This window comes from Paramisgurnus dabryanus, chromosome 8 (assembly GCF_030506205.2).
Source record: "Paramisgurnus dabryanus chromosome 8, PD_genome_1.1, whole genome shotgun sequence".
NCBI lineage: Eukaryota > Metazoa > Chordata > Actinopteri > Cypriniformes > Cobitidae > Paramisgurnus > Paramisgurnus dabryanus.
In genome coordinates, this window is record NC_133344.1 from 1,272,687 (window position 1) to 1,290,312 (window position 17,626).

At 36.4% G+C, this 17,626-nt stretch overlaps 2 protein-coding genes across 2 annotated transcripts in view; both read right to left on the reverse strand.

The window, feature by feature from the left end:
• Positions 1-17,626, reverse strand: part of LOC135770631 (uncharacterized) — a 107,112-nt gene that overhangs the window by 2,203 nt on the left and 87,283 nt on the right. Inside the window, exons 5-6 of the mRNA XM_065280278.2 lie at positions 6,712-6,825; positions 6,172-6,420 (exon numbers count right to left, since the gene is read on the reverse strand). Coding sequence (XP_065136350.1) covers positions 6,172-6,420; positions 6,712-6,825 — 363 coding nt within the window. The remainder of the gene's footprint in view (positions 1-6,171; positions 6,421-6,711; positions 6,826-17,626) is intronic.
• LOC135771606 (uncharacterized) overlaps positions 11,181-17,626 on the reverse strand; it is a 42,727-nt gene continuing 36,281 nt past the window's right edge. The window contains exons 4-5 of the mRNA XM_065281928.2: positions 12,216-12,384; positions 11,181-11,258 (exon numbers count right to left, since the gene is read on the reverse strand). Coding sequence (XP_065138000.2) covers positions 11,181-11,258; positions 12,216-12,384 — 247 coding nt within the window. The remainder of the gene's footprint in view (positions 11,259-12,215; positions 12,385-17,626) is intronic.

A 17,626-nucleotide genomic window follows, 5' to 3' on the forward strand; every position in this document is an offset into this window, starting at 1 on the left:
CTTAATCCACACTTACTAGTCTATCAAATAATATCTCAAATATATTGTTTTGTGAAATAAAATGATGCTTTGTTATATTGTTTATGCGATTATAACGAATCACACGATCATTTTATACGCAGCAGTCAGCAGCTGCAGCACACTCGGACCGCATACATACTGTAATAAACAGGCGTTCGGCGGCTTTTTACATCACGACAGACTATGCCATTTGAGGAGGAACCGCTCATTGATCACCGTATTTTTATAAATCCTGTACATGTTTGAACCTGCCGAACAGGTTGAGCACTTTTATATACTTTGTTGAGCTGTGAGGCTGCACGGTTTGACCAGCGGGCTGCGGGAACCGGCGCACATCACGCCGCAAGACGGTGTTAACTCGAAATGTATAACTATTATCAGATCGACCCACCGGGAAAGTCCCGACTCTGCCGACTGCCATTCCGCTACTGGCTGTAAGAAAGTGAGTGCGTTTGGGTCGCTGGTCCCCGCGAACAGATGTGACGTGCCTCACTCAGCTTCCAGGATTAGAGACATGCTGCCAAAACCGTTTGTGCTGAAGATCGCATAAAGTTACACCCATTTCAGGCAGGATCATGGACCCCCTCAAGCCAGCATGCACGAGTATGTTAATTGTTTGTTTAGTTTCTACACGAAGATATGCTAACGTTATGCTATCTGGCTGTCTGCCTATCTCTCTATACTAGCCTATCCATCTGTCTGTCTATCTATCTGTCTGTCTATCTATCTATCTATCTATCTATCTATCTATCTATCTATCTATCTATCTATCTATCTATCTATCTATCTATCTATCTATCTATCTATCTATCATCTGCGCTATCAGAACTGTACTTTACAGTGACTGTGCAGTCTTCCAGGGGAAAACCTGGCTAAAACACACTGTAAACAGGCCTTAATGTGTAGCGGAAAAAACACCCAATCTGGCAACACCGCCACCAGGCTGCATACGTCATCAAAGCAACACTGACTGGACGCTGCTGAAATCCCTGCCGCGCCACTCATATAGTTTAACATTAAATAACATCATATTTGTCTTAAATCGTTAACGATTAACATAGGCTGCTAACGCATATTCTGGATCTTGAAATAGACTTTGACTAAGCTCACGCTATTTAACGAGCACGTGCGGTGCACTGTGAGTTGTACTACACGCGATGCCTCTCAGCGCTTCTCGCCCGGAAAACCCCCTTGAAGCACCGCCTAGCCTTTCAAGGTATGTGCAAGCCAATACAAAAATTATAAGACAGTCAATGCTAATGTAAACACCTGGTTGGATAGGGATTTAAAGTTGGATATGAAGATGAAATCTGACGCATTTAGCTTTAGTGTTAAAACTAATAAAATAATTGCTGTCTGTGGTTCTATGGGCTATAATGGCAATGATTTTTTTAAAATAATATGAGAAAAAAGAACTATAAATTAGTTCATTTTTGGAACTGTGAACTAGTTCAAAATTTTGAAATATAAACTATGAACTGAACTAGTTCATTTTAAAATTTGTGAACTGTGAACTGAAGTAGTTCATTTAGAACGTGAACTTTCCCAACACTGCCGGGGGTAATAAGAGAGTAAAAATTGACTGTGCTATGTAACTTCACTCTGTTTTTCTCTTATCTGGGACTCCTGTGAGTGCATGAGTGTGTTTGTTTGTATTTATGTCTGTACATATGTGATGGATGAATGTCAGAGTTTTGTCCTTCTGCTCTTGCTGTAACGGTTCAAGGATACAACATATTATATATCAAGCATGAACACTCATCTGCACCCACTGTCTCAAACACTTTACCTTCTGTCTAACAGGAACCATTCTACATTTTACCATTATATCCTTTACAAAAAATAACCATGGATGTATTATAGTAAAAGAGTAGTTATCATGGTAAATTGGTGTATTGATTACAATTTATAAAACCATGAGTTTACCACAAAACCTATGGTGTGTGTGTGTGTGTGTGTGTGTGTGTGTGTGTGTGTGTGTGTGTGTGTGTGTGTGTGTGTGTGTGTGTGGCTGGGTAATTATCACGTTGGGGGGACCAATTGTCCCCACAAAGATAGGAATACCAGTATTTTTGTGACCTTGTGGGGACATTTTGATGTCCCCATGAGGAAACAAGCTAATAAATCAAACAGAATGATGTTTCTTGAAAATCTAAGGTATCAGACAGTTTCCTGTGATGGTTGGGGTTAGGGAATGGGGTAGGTAAGGGGAATAGAATATACAGTTTGTACAGAATAAAATGCATTACGTCTATGGAATGTCCCCACAAAACATGGAAACCAGAATGTGTGTGTGTGTGTGTGTGTGTGTGTGTGTGTCCGTGTGTGTCCGTGTGTGTCCGTGTGTGTGTGTGTGTGTGTGTGTGTCCGTGTGTGTCCGTGTGTGTGTGTGTGTGTGTGTGTGTGAGAGAGAGAGAGAGAGAGAGAGAGAGAGAGAGAGATAGTGAGAAATAGAGAAAGTAAAATTTCATATCCAAGTATGTTTATCATTTTAGGTTGTAGCCAATAGCAACACATTGTACTGCAGTCTGTGTGTGGACATAAGATGGACAGAAAGACACAGTATATGTGTATAAAATGCAAGAAATGCATATGCAACACAGCTACACAGTAAAAATCTGCTTCTTATGTGTTGTGTAGGCTGGCATGAACAGGTTATGTGTTCAGTATGGATAATGTGTTATGATACCGCATCTTTTCAGATGGGGCCTGTGCTGTGTAGACTGACACAAATGTGTACAATTTCAAAAAATTAAACATCAAAAGTGATGAAAAACTTATTTGAGATGAAAAAGTGATGAAAATACTTTTTTAATAATGTTTTCCCCCAATATCTGGGGGAGATTTCATAGTATCACAAAAACGAATAGCACTTTAATCTATAACTAGTCCTCTATCAGTGGTAAATGACAAATATTAACCATAAATTCTGTCTATATTACTTGCAATAAGGCTAAAATAAACATCTGTAAACAGTTATACATAAATGTGTTTGACTGCATTGATTTAAGATATGAATAAGAGTCCACTAGACACACAAACATTGTCAAAGGCTGAATCCTAAACCGCATACTACCATACTATATAGTAGGCAAAAAGCAGTAGGCGAATGAATAGTATGTCCGAAACCTCAGTATACGTAAAAGGGTAGGCGAGAATTAGCGGGATTATGAACTATTTCTCGTGAGATTCAGAGGCACGTGTACTTAAGTATTGTCCGAAACCCAGGGGCGGATCTACCGGGGTGGCACGGGGTGGCAGTTGCCACCCTAAATAAAAGCATTGCCACCCCATATGCCACCCCAGCGCGGGTATCCTAATATATATAATTTATACCCGAGTAGGCTCTTTTAACTAGAAAGGCAATGGAGTTTTTCTCTGCGTGTGTTTGGGGGTGGGAGACACATATCTGACGATGATTGGTGTGTGTGTCTTAGACGGGGTGGGACAACCACATAGCTGATGGTGATTGGCTTAATTTCCATCGTTAGCCAACCAGAGGCAGCAGAGTTCATACACAAGCATGCAGCCAGTCCGAGCAGAAAGTCTTTTACAGTGTAAAAAAAAGTCCGCGCAGATTTGCCAACTTGGTGACTTTGTCGCTAGATTAAGAAACTTTTTAGACCCCTTTAGCGACTTTATTAAAAAAGCGACTAGGACAAATCTAGCGATCTTTTCTGGCGTGGTTGGAGACTTTTGGAAACTGCGGTGAAAGGATGCATCGCCCCATCCAAGGCACACACATGCAGCCCGGTTCTCGCGCTGCTGTCCATCCGTGATCCGAGTCGCACAAACCCGCAACAACAGAGCGATGGGAAGTACAACGATCTCAAAACAAAGGTAGCGGACGCAAGCACAAAGTATAAAAAGCACAAACGTTACTTTTCCATCGTTGAGGTTAAAGGCAAAAATGTTTATGAACGTGCAACTTATGCCCATGAAGAAAGAGTCTCTTCACGTCTGTAGCGAGGAATTCTGATCTAATAAACCACCTCACATCATCACATGCTGCCAAAACAAATTCTCTTTAGTGTCTTAAAGTGATTAAGTTGAGCATCACATCAGCAAATCAGAGTACTGAATACGGTCATATTTATAGATAAATGTTGCATCAGGATAAAAATACAAAAATTAAACTGATGTTAAATATTGCACGAGGTAGTTGCTTGGTAGTTAAAACAACTGAACTGCAGGTTTGTGTAAGGAGTAAATATATTTTAAGCAGTTCTTTCTAGAGTTAGCCCGTCATGTCTTAGCTACTGCAGCAATCAAAATATTCCATACGTGCATATGAAATCACTCGTTATGATATAGTCTAATGTTTTTATTTGTCTTCGTTAAGGAGACAAAACTATTCAGTGTTGTGTATGTTTAGAAAGCTTGAAAGACAACTTAATGCCGCATTTTCCAGGATATTATGAAAAGAAAGGCTGATATCCATTCTTTTTACCAAAAATAATAGAAAAATCAAATACTATGGGAGTGGAAGGTACAAATAAAACAGAAAAATATGTTGTGGAAGGAAGAGGAGTAGATGAAGTCATGAAGGAAAGAAACATATGGATGGCAAAGAGCTAAAAAGAAGTGAAAAGACAGAAATCCATCATGAAGTGAGTGAAAGGATTAAAGATGAGGGTTATGAGAGAAAGAGATGTTTGCCTTTCAAATATGTTTTACATGAATATAAACTAGGCAATCCTATTTTATTTATATAACTGTCTTTATACCATTATGTTCAACCAGTCAGTGTTTTTAGATATTGATAAGCTGTATGTATTAACTTAGTATTAAGACAAAGGGTGCTACAGAGATGCTAAAGGTAGCTGCTTGGGTACTTACTTATAGGAACATTTGTTGTTGCGTTTATTAATGTTATAAAAATTTGAGGTCCAGTGTTCACCGAAAATAGTACATACAGTAAATAATTTCTTGAATCCACGACAACCATGCAAGGACGCTTACTTCATTGCCACCCCTTGTAGTTCTCATGCCACCCCCTTGCCACCCCATAAATAATTTTCTAGATCCGCCCCTGCCGAAACCGCCTACTTACTGAAAATGTAGTAGGGGAAACAGTACGTGAACAGAGTAGTATGTCTGAATTCTCAGTATCTATAAAATCAGGATGCCCTACTGAGGCAGCACAGAATCTAAAGCAAGCATCAGATGGACACTTCTATCCCAGCTTTCCCATGATGCCACGGGAAAGCAAAGCAATCGACCAGACACCAGCCAATTGGTTGATTTCAATACGTTACACAGGACTGTTCCTCAGCACAATGACTTCACGCACAGACCCAGAGGATATACCACAAAGTGCTCAGCTGATTCATGAAAATAAAGCTGGAGAATTATCACAGCTGTGTTGAGATGACAGTAAATATGTGTTAGAAAAATACATTTGAATAAAGTTTTGTTTAATATGATATTCACTTCTATACATTTTCATTTATTGTGATGGTTTTATTCATTTATTTTTTATTCATATTTCCTGTTGTTTTAAGTAAATACAAGAGATTGCTTCACTAAAATGTATATAATCACATTGTCTGCATTATCTAGTTTGTATTCAAGCACAGCTGTCATCTGACAATAGATATTAAATTATAGTCTGCTTGTTTTACTTATTTTTTGTCCAGTATAAAATAATGTGTAATATAATATCTGTAACACTGTTACAGATCAAGTTACTGATGCAATCAGGTGTTAGTGCACCTGTCCCTCATACAAACGCATACGTTTTCATGTCTGTTATTAGTTTTGTTTGAGTTCATGAACCGCTGTAAGAACCAACAGGTGGATGACATCAAAGTACAGTGAGAGCGATTCCAGAAATCATATGGAGAATTCTGATTTCGAGTCGCTCTAGGGGTATTGTGATTTCGTCCTCCTGTCAGTTCTTGTGTTTCTGCATGAACTTGAACAAGTCTACTACGTCATAGGTCACATGATAACGTCAACATGGCGGATGCTGTCCATACTAACACGAACGTATGTACTGTCTTAGCACTTAAGTAGGTACTCAGTGAAATTCAGTGTCTACTCAGTAAATATGCGATTTCAGATTCAGCTTAAGTAACAAAAATATGACCACCACACGAAGATTAACCATTATCACCTGTTTTTTTTAATCATTGTAATCCCACTCACCTGTGTTTGTTAGTATATTTTGCACTTGTGTGTCTTAATCTTTGTCTGTCTTTGTTGTATGTTTCTGAGTGTAATCCTTCCTCAGCGTCTGCATTATAAATATTCCTGTTTTTGTAATCCTGTGTCCTCGTCCTTTGTGAAGTTAGAGAGTTTGTAAGACGAGGACTCATGTTTTCATTGAAGTCTTGTAGTTGATTCTCAGATTGTTCAATCTTTCTCCTCTGACAGTCAGATTCTGTTCCGATTCGTCTGAACGGCAAGAATGAGAATCAAGAATCACTTTACACTTTAATATTAGTGAGATTTTTCACATGACTTTATTAACTCTACAGTTTTTACACTGCTGTGAATGTAACTTACTAATAAAACTTTCAGATGATCTTTTCATTTTTACTTTTTTAATACAAAGATTTAAATGTGTGCTTTCACAGATGTGTCTGTGTGCATGAATATGTCTGATAATGAAGAATAATTTCTCCTCTCTTTCACAAAATACACGATTGTAAAAACTACAATAATAGTAGTAAAGATATTTTATACCTGTGTGCGGGTCTTGTCTCTTCACTCTTAAAGTTTAATGGCTCACCCATAGACCGATCACTCTTCATAGACACACAGCTGAACTCTGAATCTGATCTCTTCTGATGATCTGAACTATTACACACAACAGATTTAATACTTTAAATTACATCACTGATATTGTTTTCAATGATTGTGATAAAAATTATTCATAAATACTTACTATTATAATATAATTGTTGTGTAATAAAGTGTTTCTATAAAGTACCTGCATCCTGGAGAAAAATCTTCATGTGTTGATGTTTGTGTTTGATCCATGATGGAGCTGCAGAGATGAATCTGATCAATCTGATCTCCACAACTGATACTGAATGAAAATAACATTCAGACACAAACTTAAAATCAAAGTGATTTAACAAAGTTTAACAAAACTATAAATTAAAAATGTAAAAAATGTCTGATCTCACTTGAACAACAATATAAAAGACTGAACTTATAGCAAGAAACATGAAAGATGTCATAAAAAATCTGAGTTATTCATCAAATATTCATCTTTAAACTCTTCCTGAAATACAAGTGAAAACATTACTATTGTGTTGTTTAAAATTCAATCTCATCTTGATTTCTTTGTATTTAAAAACACTGCATCTGTTGTTATTTTGACCATTTTGTTTATTTTCTGCAAATACATTTTAACATTATTGAAACATAACATAAATGATGATTTTACTTAAACACAAAATATAAACAGTAAATTCAGAAAACTGAAAATAATGTTGGAGTCTCTTAATGTTTTCCACGACTGTAAATATTGATAGATCAAGAAATGATTGAATTTAAAAGAGTGAATCTGTCCTTTAAAGAAACTTTGAACGAGGAAGTGAAAAGCGTCTCATCTCACCTGAACACACCTGAACACTCGCTGTCATCACAATCTGACTGGATTCACTTTCTCAAAATACTACAACTTTTACATCAACTACACACACAAATACCTGTAAAGCTGTTTATACATGTTATAATAATCACTTTGATCATCGATATGTTAAGAAATCAACTCTACCTGTTTAAAATGGCGGAAGATAAACACGAAACAATTTACTTTCACTTTCATCTGTGACGTCACTATTGTATGAGGAAGTGTTTGAGGTGTTTCTCCCTCTGCTGACAGTAAACAAACATTAAACATCTGATTACGAATAATTTAACAGATTTAATTTATAAACGAGACTTAATCATTAATGTGAGTCAATATGTTTACATTCGAGCACATCAGCATTAACAATAATTAAACTCAAATCAAAATTACTCCTCTTTTATTTAACTAATGTAAGCCTAATAAAGTCATATGAGTTTAATATAATGTAGACTAAGTGATAATTTATTATTTGTGTGAACTACATTTACATTCGTGAACTTTATCAAGTGTTTGATTTAATAAACACAGCGAGGTCTTAAAAAAACACACACTTTTAGTTTAAAAGATTAATTGTAGATCAAATATAGTTGTGCTAACATAAACATTTCATTAAATAAAAAGACAAAATATCAGGATAATTATCAGACATTAAACATAAAAAGATGTAAAGAAAACTCCGCCTCCACTGCCACCTACAGGACATGTGTGTTATTACAGTTATTCTGCAGTGTGTCATAGACAATAGAAACATTATTCACAGTTTCTTTATTTTCTCCACTGAAATCTAAAGTGTGTGTTGAATGTGCAGATGAATGAAATGTATAAGATAACTGATGGTGCTGTTCTCAGATCAGATGCAGGGACACTGAGAAACATCAGCACCAGCACATCCGGCCTGTATCAGTGCACTGCATCAAACATCATAGGAAAGAGCACCTGTGTCCTTAACCTGCAGGTTGTAGCACGTAAGAGACATTACAGACACAAAGACTGTCACATGATCAGATATGAGGTCTGATCACAGCTCTGTCTCGTATCACAGCTCAGACACAGAGTGTGGGTCTGATCACCGGCCGGCACCATCGACACGAGCGTTCTGGCTGTGATCATCTGATGTCTGCTGGTCACACATGTGGATTATACAGGACCCTTGGGAAAGATTTTGGTAGATTCTCATTCCAAATGGTTGGAAATTTATCCTGTAACAACTTCACAAACTACCATCATGAAAATGAAAATTAATTCAGTCACTGATTAGGTCACATGACATACACTCTGCAATGTGATTGGCTGGCTCACAAAAATAAAAGTTGAACAAATCAAATATAAATGAGAGCACAATACTTATAAATCTTAACACACACATTTCTATTTGATCATTTCAACAGAAGAAAATTCATACAGCAAACATAAATGAGTTAAATGTCATGATGTTTGTTGCTGGTTTTGTTAGTATATCTTCAATCATATCATCAGTTGGACATCAGTATCTCAGACTAATTCTGCCCTCCTTTATCACAGACCTCACAAAATGACATTTAATGTCCACATGTTTACAGGATTTTTTGCTGACGCTATGACACCCTGATTGTCTTCATAAACTCTAGATTGATATTTCAGTCCATCAATGTTTTCTAACACTCGTGTACAGTCACAGTTAATGTCATAAACTCAGCTTCACATGTGGACAGTGTAACAGTAGGCTGTCTTTTAGTCTTCATGAGATTAATGGATCATTTTTGTTCATGTTAATGCAGTAACCTGTAGTACTTCTTCTATCAGTTATATCAGCTGCACATACAGTGATTTTTTCAGTTTATACATCAGTTTTGTATTATTTTGAGATTTTACCTCGTAATCCTCTGGTTGTTTCATATAAATGTCATTCTATTGGCTCGTGTAAATATTCTGCCTTTACATCCATTTGATGAACAATCATATTTTCCTGAACTGTTTTCTGTTTCAGTATCTCGTCATACTGGCAGTTGGAGAAAAAGTCTCTTCATGTTTCACACCTCTCTCTTGACTTTAACCTTTGGCATCATATCGTGCTTTGTATTTGTCTGTTCATCACTGTTTTCATCTTGATCTGTTTTCATGCTGAGAGCTTCAAGTGTGCGTTTAAAGGTCAGTGAGTCCTCTGAAAGCAATCTTCATTGACATGATTCACTTTGATTCTGCTAATAAAACGATCACATAGAGACTCATCCAAACTTAAACTAAAGTCACATTTCTACACTCATTGTTTGAGTTCAACAACATACTGAGACACAGTTTTCATTCAACACAGCGCTGAAATTGAAAACGTTCAGTTATTATCAACGGCTTTGTTTTAAAGTGGACCTTAAGAATAATCACAATTTCTTCAAATGTTTTTTCCTTTGGCTTTCCAGGCTGAATCAAATTCTGTAGTAATTCATATGTGGACGCTCTCACAGCAAAGTCACTATTTGCTTCGTATCATCCACATCATTTAAATCATGAACAACTCCTGTTGTTTAATATACACAGACCAGGACTCATTTTCTGCTTTATACTCATCTAGTCTTCCTCCTCTCACATACTTTATCCTCAGTGCTAATTTATGCTGTATATTCACGAGACAAACTATCAAACTTGTAAAATACTATAGCTAGTATTGTAGCAACCAAAGCACATTAACCCCTTCAAAGTGTCTCAAACGGTCATTTTTAGAACAACACCTGACGTTCAGACGTCTTTGATGGAGTTCAGGATTTTACCTCAAGATTGCACAAATTATAATAATGACCTAATGTACTGTTCACTGAGTATGAATTTACATTTAGTTTTGTGTTTACATTTATTTTGAATTAGGTATAGAATGTGTTGTGTTTTATTGTACAATTATTATAAAGTTTGTGTTTGTCCACTAGATGCCGTTCAGAAAGCATCTGACAGATAATCAACAGCGATAGAAAAAAGCTGAAATGTCAAGTTTATCATTTAATAAAACTTTGTGTAACTCTATTAAAACTTTAAATTACGCTCATTTCATCTTTACGGTCATCAGTAGGACTGTAATCAGAATGACATGATGTCTGCACAATTAATATCAGTAATATCAGAAGAAACAATTGATTTGTTTTCTGTGTTTATAAGTTTTAAAAATTATTGAATTGTGATTTTATTTACATTTCATTCAGTGTCTCAACTTTTTTGTAATTGATCAGATAATCATCAAAAAGTCCTGCAGTCAGATCCTGAAGAACACAAAAGCAAAGACGTCCAATATTTGGATTTAGAGATAAATGAGCTGCGAGTCTTCAATGTTGTGCTGAACTTGAACACATTTCAGTTTAAGATGAAGTTAAAAACCCCAACAGTGTAGAAGAAGAGGAATCTTGTCAGTATTTACTTCAGTTTATGATCTTATGAGATTTCTTGCTCCTCTTACACTGACTGATAAATCGCTCTTATAGGAAATGTGTAGACAGAAGCTGAGTTAGGATGAAGATTTACCTCCAACACTTCAAAGTCAGATTTAGATAAAGTCACAGATCAGATCCTGTACTGAATAATCAACTCATACGGTTAAGAGGAAGTGATGTCACTATTGTGTCTTCTTATTCACCAGCCGATCATAATGAAGATCAGACATCTTTACATCTTTAATCATCGTCTGTAAGGCCTAAAAATGAAAGAGAAAGAGAATCAGATATGAGATCATCATCAGTGTCAGATGAAGAGATAGAAAAACAAACTATTAGTGCTGTCAGTCAGTGATAGAAATGAAATCTTCAACATAATAAACATGTCAACAATCTGTTTATCACATACACATGAGCTACAACAATACAAAAACACATTTCATCTATTTCCTCTGAATATTTGATGTCAATGTAAGAGATGAATGTATTGTTATGTATGTAGTATAATATAATGACACACTGACAGTTTTATGAGTTCACACACAAACAGTAAGAAAATGAAGGTGATGCTTTATTTTAAAAGTCCTGGAGGTTGACAGTCGTGTAAATAAAGAGAAACAGCATCAATGTCAAAGCTCGACAGAGAGTTGTGTGAAGTGTCCATCAGATTTTAAGAGTTGACTTTCTCTTCTTTTTTCTAATCTTCATCTCTATCATTTATCATCTGTACTTTGTGTTGATCTGTTGTGTATATATTGTGTTTGTGTTGTTATTTTTGTCTGTATTCTGATGATTTGATAAATAATGCTTAAAACATGAAATAAAAACCAAGTTGTTATAAAAAGAGTTTAAGATGAACATCTAGTCAAGTGTTCATAACTATAGAGGTGTCGGCCTATCAAACAAACCCCATTAACAAACATCATATATAATGTGTAAGAAGAGTAAGATCACAGTATTAAATCCTGGAGTGAACAAACTCAACATCACAGTTAGTAAACAGACTCAGACATTGGATTGAATTCTTATTGTGTTGATCTGACAAAGCATCAAGTGTTGTTCATGTTCACTTCATATTTTCTGTTTGTTGGGTTTAAAGGATACACAGCCTATAACAGCAGCAGATCAATTTACATTTATTTCTAATATTTATATTCTAGGATTTAAATGACACTGCATGAGTTTACATTTATTTAAATGAGCTCTACTCACCATACTGTCTGTAGTTTATAATGTGGATCATCTTTTAGATCAGAGATCATCTTCACTCCTGAAACTTTGAGTTTATTACAAGACAGATCCAGTTCTCTCAGGTGTGATGGGTTTGATCTCAGAGCTGAAGTCAGAGCAACACAACCTTCATCTGTGATATAACAACCACTCAACCTGTAGAGAACAGAGACTTTATGTGAATTATACAAAACTACAAAGTTTGTCCACAAATCTCTAACCTCCATCTCTTCATGTAATGTTCCTCTTTCAATCCCTCAGTAACTGAGACACTGTGTGTTTAAATATCAAATAAATCCATCACACAGCTGACTATTAGTGTTAGATGTCCTAAACCACATGAACATTTCTTCATAAACCTGTATTGAGTTCATGACTCACACTTGTAATTCTCATCAGGTATTTGATGTAAAAATCTTCCTCTATTACAGGAGGAATATCAGCTGGAGATAACATAACTCTGATCTTACATTTAAAGATGTTACAGTGTTTAAAGATCAATTTCACTCAATCTATAAAAACATTATTAATGTGTGTGTCAGTGTCAATGATGGATCAATGTTTTTAATCATCTTTATAAAAACAACACGACGAGGAGAAAAACTCTTCATACACAATAATATCAGCAAAGATTTCATCAAAGAAACACCAAACTACATTTTCTGACATTTTAACAGAGGAGTTTTGTTGCACGTTGTGAAGGAAATTGAAATGAATCATAACTAATTATAACTAACATGTCTTTTCCTTACAGCTTTGAACATTTGTACTGTATGCTTTTGACAACTAAATGTGTTGAAATAGAGGAAGTACGTGTGGTTAAATGATTTTAATTTAAACCCCATGACTTGTTAAAGTTGAGGTCATCAAGAAAGTTAAATTTGGTTTTGTCTGCATGATAACAGAGAGGAGTTTCTGAATTGCAGATATGAAGAATAAATCATATTAGAGATAAATGATGTGACTTTGTCCTGTATCTATCCTATATAAACTATTTTATTCTTTCTGATGAGGAGGATTTAGTCGTGATTAAATCATATTCAAAGACATTGACTGGAGTCTGTCAGGTTGAACACATGATCGTCTAATCATCATCATTATACACAGTGATTTTGGCAGTATTACTGTATTTTTCTAATGCAGCGCACCCAGCGCCTTCGTCTGAATAATAAATGATGTTCATATTTTTACAGAAGTATATTCATGTTCTTATCTATATATAAACATTTAGTGGCCGGTTTTTGGAAACGCTATTAGCACTTAGGGCTGGGTATCGATTCAGATGTTCCAGATCGATTCGATTTCGATTCACAAGCTGTCAAATCGATTCGATTCCGATTCTCGATTAAATTTTCGATTCCGGTTCTCAGGTAGGTTTTTATACTCGATTCTCGATTCAACTCAATGAATATAGATTTAATACGCATACTATATTAATAAAAAAGAACAGTGAACAGCAGTTTACAAGTGGGTAATTAATAAAAAGAAATTAAAAGCCACAACACGTCTTGCTTGTGAAATCTAAAATGCTTCCATTCCTCCGTTCAATGTTTGCGGAAATAAATATGAAAAAAAAAATTGATTCTGCTCTTTGAGAATCGATTTTTAATCGACCACGTTTTAAAAAACGATTAATCGAAAAATCGATTTTTTGCCCAGCCCTATTAGCACATCAGATGAGTCTGTAAATGAAAGGCGCTGTTTCTTCCTGCCGCTCAGTGAACAGAGAAAAGGCAGAGGAAGATCATCCCAAAATGTATTTTGTTTTCTTGCAGTTTATAATGAGTCAAATAGGGCTAGATGTATTTATTTTTTCTTTCTCTTCTGCTCGTGTAAGCTCCGCTGTGGGTGCTCATGCGGTGCGCGCTCTCAAGCTGTCCGTGTGCAGCACCCCTCCAGCAGTTGAGTTCCGCCTTTTGGTTCTGATAACATCATGTTATTATTTTGTAAAATAACTTTTAAGAATTCTTGACATTTCTTGTAAATTGATTTAGAATCTTCCACGTCCGCATCACGATGCATTGAAGAATAATTTTTTCGCACCCCTAGTGTATGGGGGTAATATGATGCCAATATTATTGAAAATGGACAGAGTAAAAGTCACAAATAGATATTACAACTTGTAAACACAAAACGCAATCTACAAATAGATTAAAAATCTACAAACACAGTCCTCGTGATCCGCAAATGTAAAACAATATCTACGAATCGTCTTTGTGATCCACAAATATAAAACATGATTTACAAAAAGAAATCAGTGACTTGTACTTGAAAACCAGAATTTGAATGAATGTAAAGTGACTTCTTTGCAGATGAATATCATTTTCTATTTGTTGATTGTGTCACATTTGTTTTCAGAATTCTGACACTATTGTTTCGCTTTGGTGACAAAATAATGCCATAATCGTTGAAAATGAAGAGACTACAATTTGTAAACACGAAACAAATCTGCAAATAGGTTCCAAATCTGCAAACAAACTCCTCATGATCCGCAAATGTAAAACGAGATCTACAAATATAGAAAAATCCACGAACAGACTCTTCATGACATACAAATATAAAATGGCTTTACAAATAGATTTAAAATCCGCAAACCAACTCTTTATGATTCACAAATAGAAATCATCGACTTGTACTTGACAAACAGAATTTAAATGAATGCAAAGTGATTTGTCTGCGCATGAGGGTCATTATTTGTTTGTAGATTGTGTTGCATTTGTTTTCAGAATTTTGGCACAACTGTTTCGCTGTTTTCCATTAAAAAAATCTACAAATGCCCTCCTCACAATTTGCAAACAAACACAGTCTAACTTGTATTTTCCAACCATTGTAAAAAGACATTCTTACACATTCTGTGCAAAGTTCAGCATGCAAGTGTTGAATCTGTGTTTGCAAATCACAGGGCATTCACAAATCCTTCTGCACAAGTTGTACAAAAGGCCACACTTTAATGACAATGGCGCCCTCTGCCGGACATTTTACGCTACTTATCATGTGTTCTAATATGTGTTAACCACATGACTTAAACTCGTCATTTCATTGGTAGACGTTAACTAAACTATATCGTTCATGTTCGGACATGTCTAAAAGCTAGAAAGTTCGCACAAGTTGTTGTCCATCGTGGCTGGCTGCTATCTGTTTCATTCCTAACAGTTTGTTAATATTGTGTGCGTACATTTAAAAAGTAAGTAGCTTAATATTTCTTTAATCTGTTAGATTTGATTTCATTGTGTTATTAGTGCTACTAAATGTTTATTTATACTATTTAAGTATTACTCGGTACACACATAATGTTGATTGTAAGTGAATATCAATGTAAACATGTTAGATAAGACTTTGATAGCAATTATTCTGATTATTACTTAGAGATGTTTATTTTGCTAATTGAATGATTGAGTTAAAGTGAATATTTACCAATCTAAGGTAATTTACACACATTGGAATGATGTGAAGATATTCTAATGCTATTGCATTGTTATTTTCTACTTTCTAAGTCATTGTATAATGTTTAATTATTACTGTTTCTTATTCTTATTGTGCTTACAAGTTTCCTTATTATGCTTTTGCAGAACCACACACATATATACGCATCTGTACCTATTGGGATTGGAAACAGTAAAATTGGTTAATAAGGACATGGACCGAGTGATTTATTGTTCTGTCTGAACATTCTGCAGCGGTTGCCATACAATTTAAACGGCACCTATTCACTTTCATACAATTTGGTCGTTCGAGCCGGATCCAGGCAACTACTGCAGCATCACCATGTCCCAATCGGAAAGACAAGCTATGCCAGATCAATCAGTGGTTCGACCACGTCGACAGGTCATCAAACCAAGATACCTAGATGACTTCTATGTTGATTATACAATGCAACGTCAACCACTTCATTCTCATAATGAACAGCCAATGCCATGTGCCACTGGACATGCATCTGATAAAAAGTGTATGCCTGCACAGAATACTGAAAGTAGACCAGTACCAACACAGGAGATGATCACTGGATCAAGTGGAAGGAGTTCATTTGTGGATGCATTTCAAGGTTCACCGCCATCACAGTCTCAGATTTCTCCAAAACCTAATGAGGAACAGAGAATTAGCTCCACAAGCCCACATACAGCAGCCAGAGAGAGCAGGCCAGTACTGCCCCAAGATCACAACGATCTTTCTCAGCCCATTGGGGCACTGCATGTGGATTCAAGGAGAGACCCTCAGCATTCTCATTCAGTCAGCCATAAAGAGATTGATCATCTCACTGACAATTTAAGAGGACTGAGACCACTAAGCTCTGCGGCCCAGTTAACTCCACAGCCTCTCTTCCCGAATGAACCATCCCATTCTCAGCTACGGATTAACAACATGGGTATGGACAGACCTTGTGCTTACTACAACATGGACGACAGAAAATCTGACTACCCAATAGCTGATGAAAGAAATTACAGTCAAACACCGGCAGCTGTTCGATTCATGCCTCGAGACTTTGACTCAGCACTACCAGCTCATTATAGCGGCTTCACAGAAGATAGTATGCATCGCCGACCAGCCAGCTGCTTTCCGCCTACTGAAACACAAGGTTACCAGCAGCCTTATGTCCATTCAGCTACATACCCAATTCCGCAGGAAGAAAGATCAATTCCAAGAGACATCCCATTTCACCCTGCACGCTATGAGAGACACCCAGGCTATGACCAATCAACTCCAATTCATGCAGATATACCAGTATTTCCAAAATTACAGCCATCTGTAGAATTTACACGAACCGAGTCATACCAGCCATATCACCTGGAGCATCCTCATTTATCCCCATACCAGCATGGAGAGCCCTCCTACCGAGGCCCAGTTCCCACCATCCCTAATTTCTGCCGTGAAGACCCCAGAGAATTTGCACGTCTTAAAATTTCACTGGAGAATGTGTTACCTGCTGAGGCTACTGAACGCTTCAAATTCCAAATATTGGTTGATCACCTGAAACATGAGAATGCTTTGCTCATTGCAGACTCGTATGTAAATAGCAGGTACCCATATACCAGCACTATGAGATCTTTAACTGCACTTTATGGACAACCACATCAACTTGCTCTGCAAAGAATCGCAGAATTGATGGATGGCCCTACAATCAAGAGCGGTGACATTAGATCTTTCAGACTATTTGCCCTCAAAGTACGTGCATTGGTAGGAATGCTGGACCAACTTGGAGCTAAAGGCTGGACAGAACTTAAATGTGGGTCACACGTTTCACGACTTCTTGCAAAACTGCCTCATGACTTAAGAGCAAACTTAAGACGGTTTACTAACCCCATTCAAATACCTATTCCAACTTTACTGGATCTCAGTGACTGGCTTGAATATGAGCTCAGGATTCAAGAGGATGAATCACAGTACACTAGTACTCCGAACA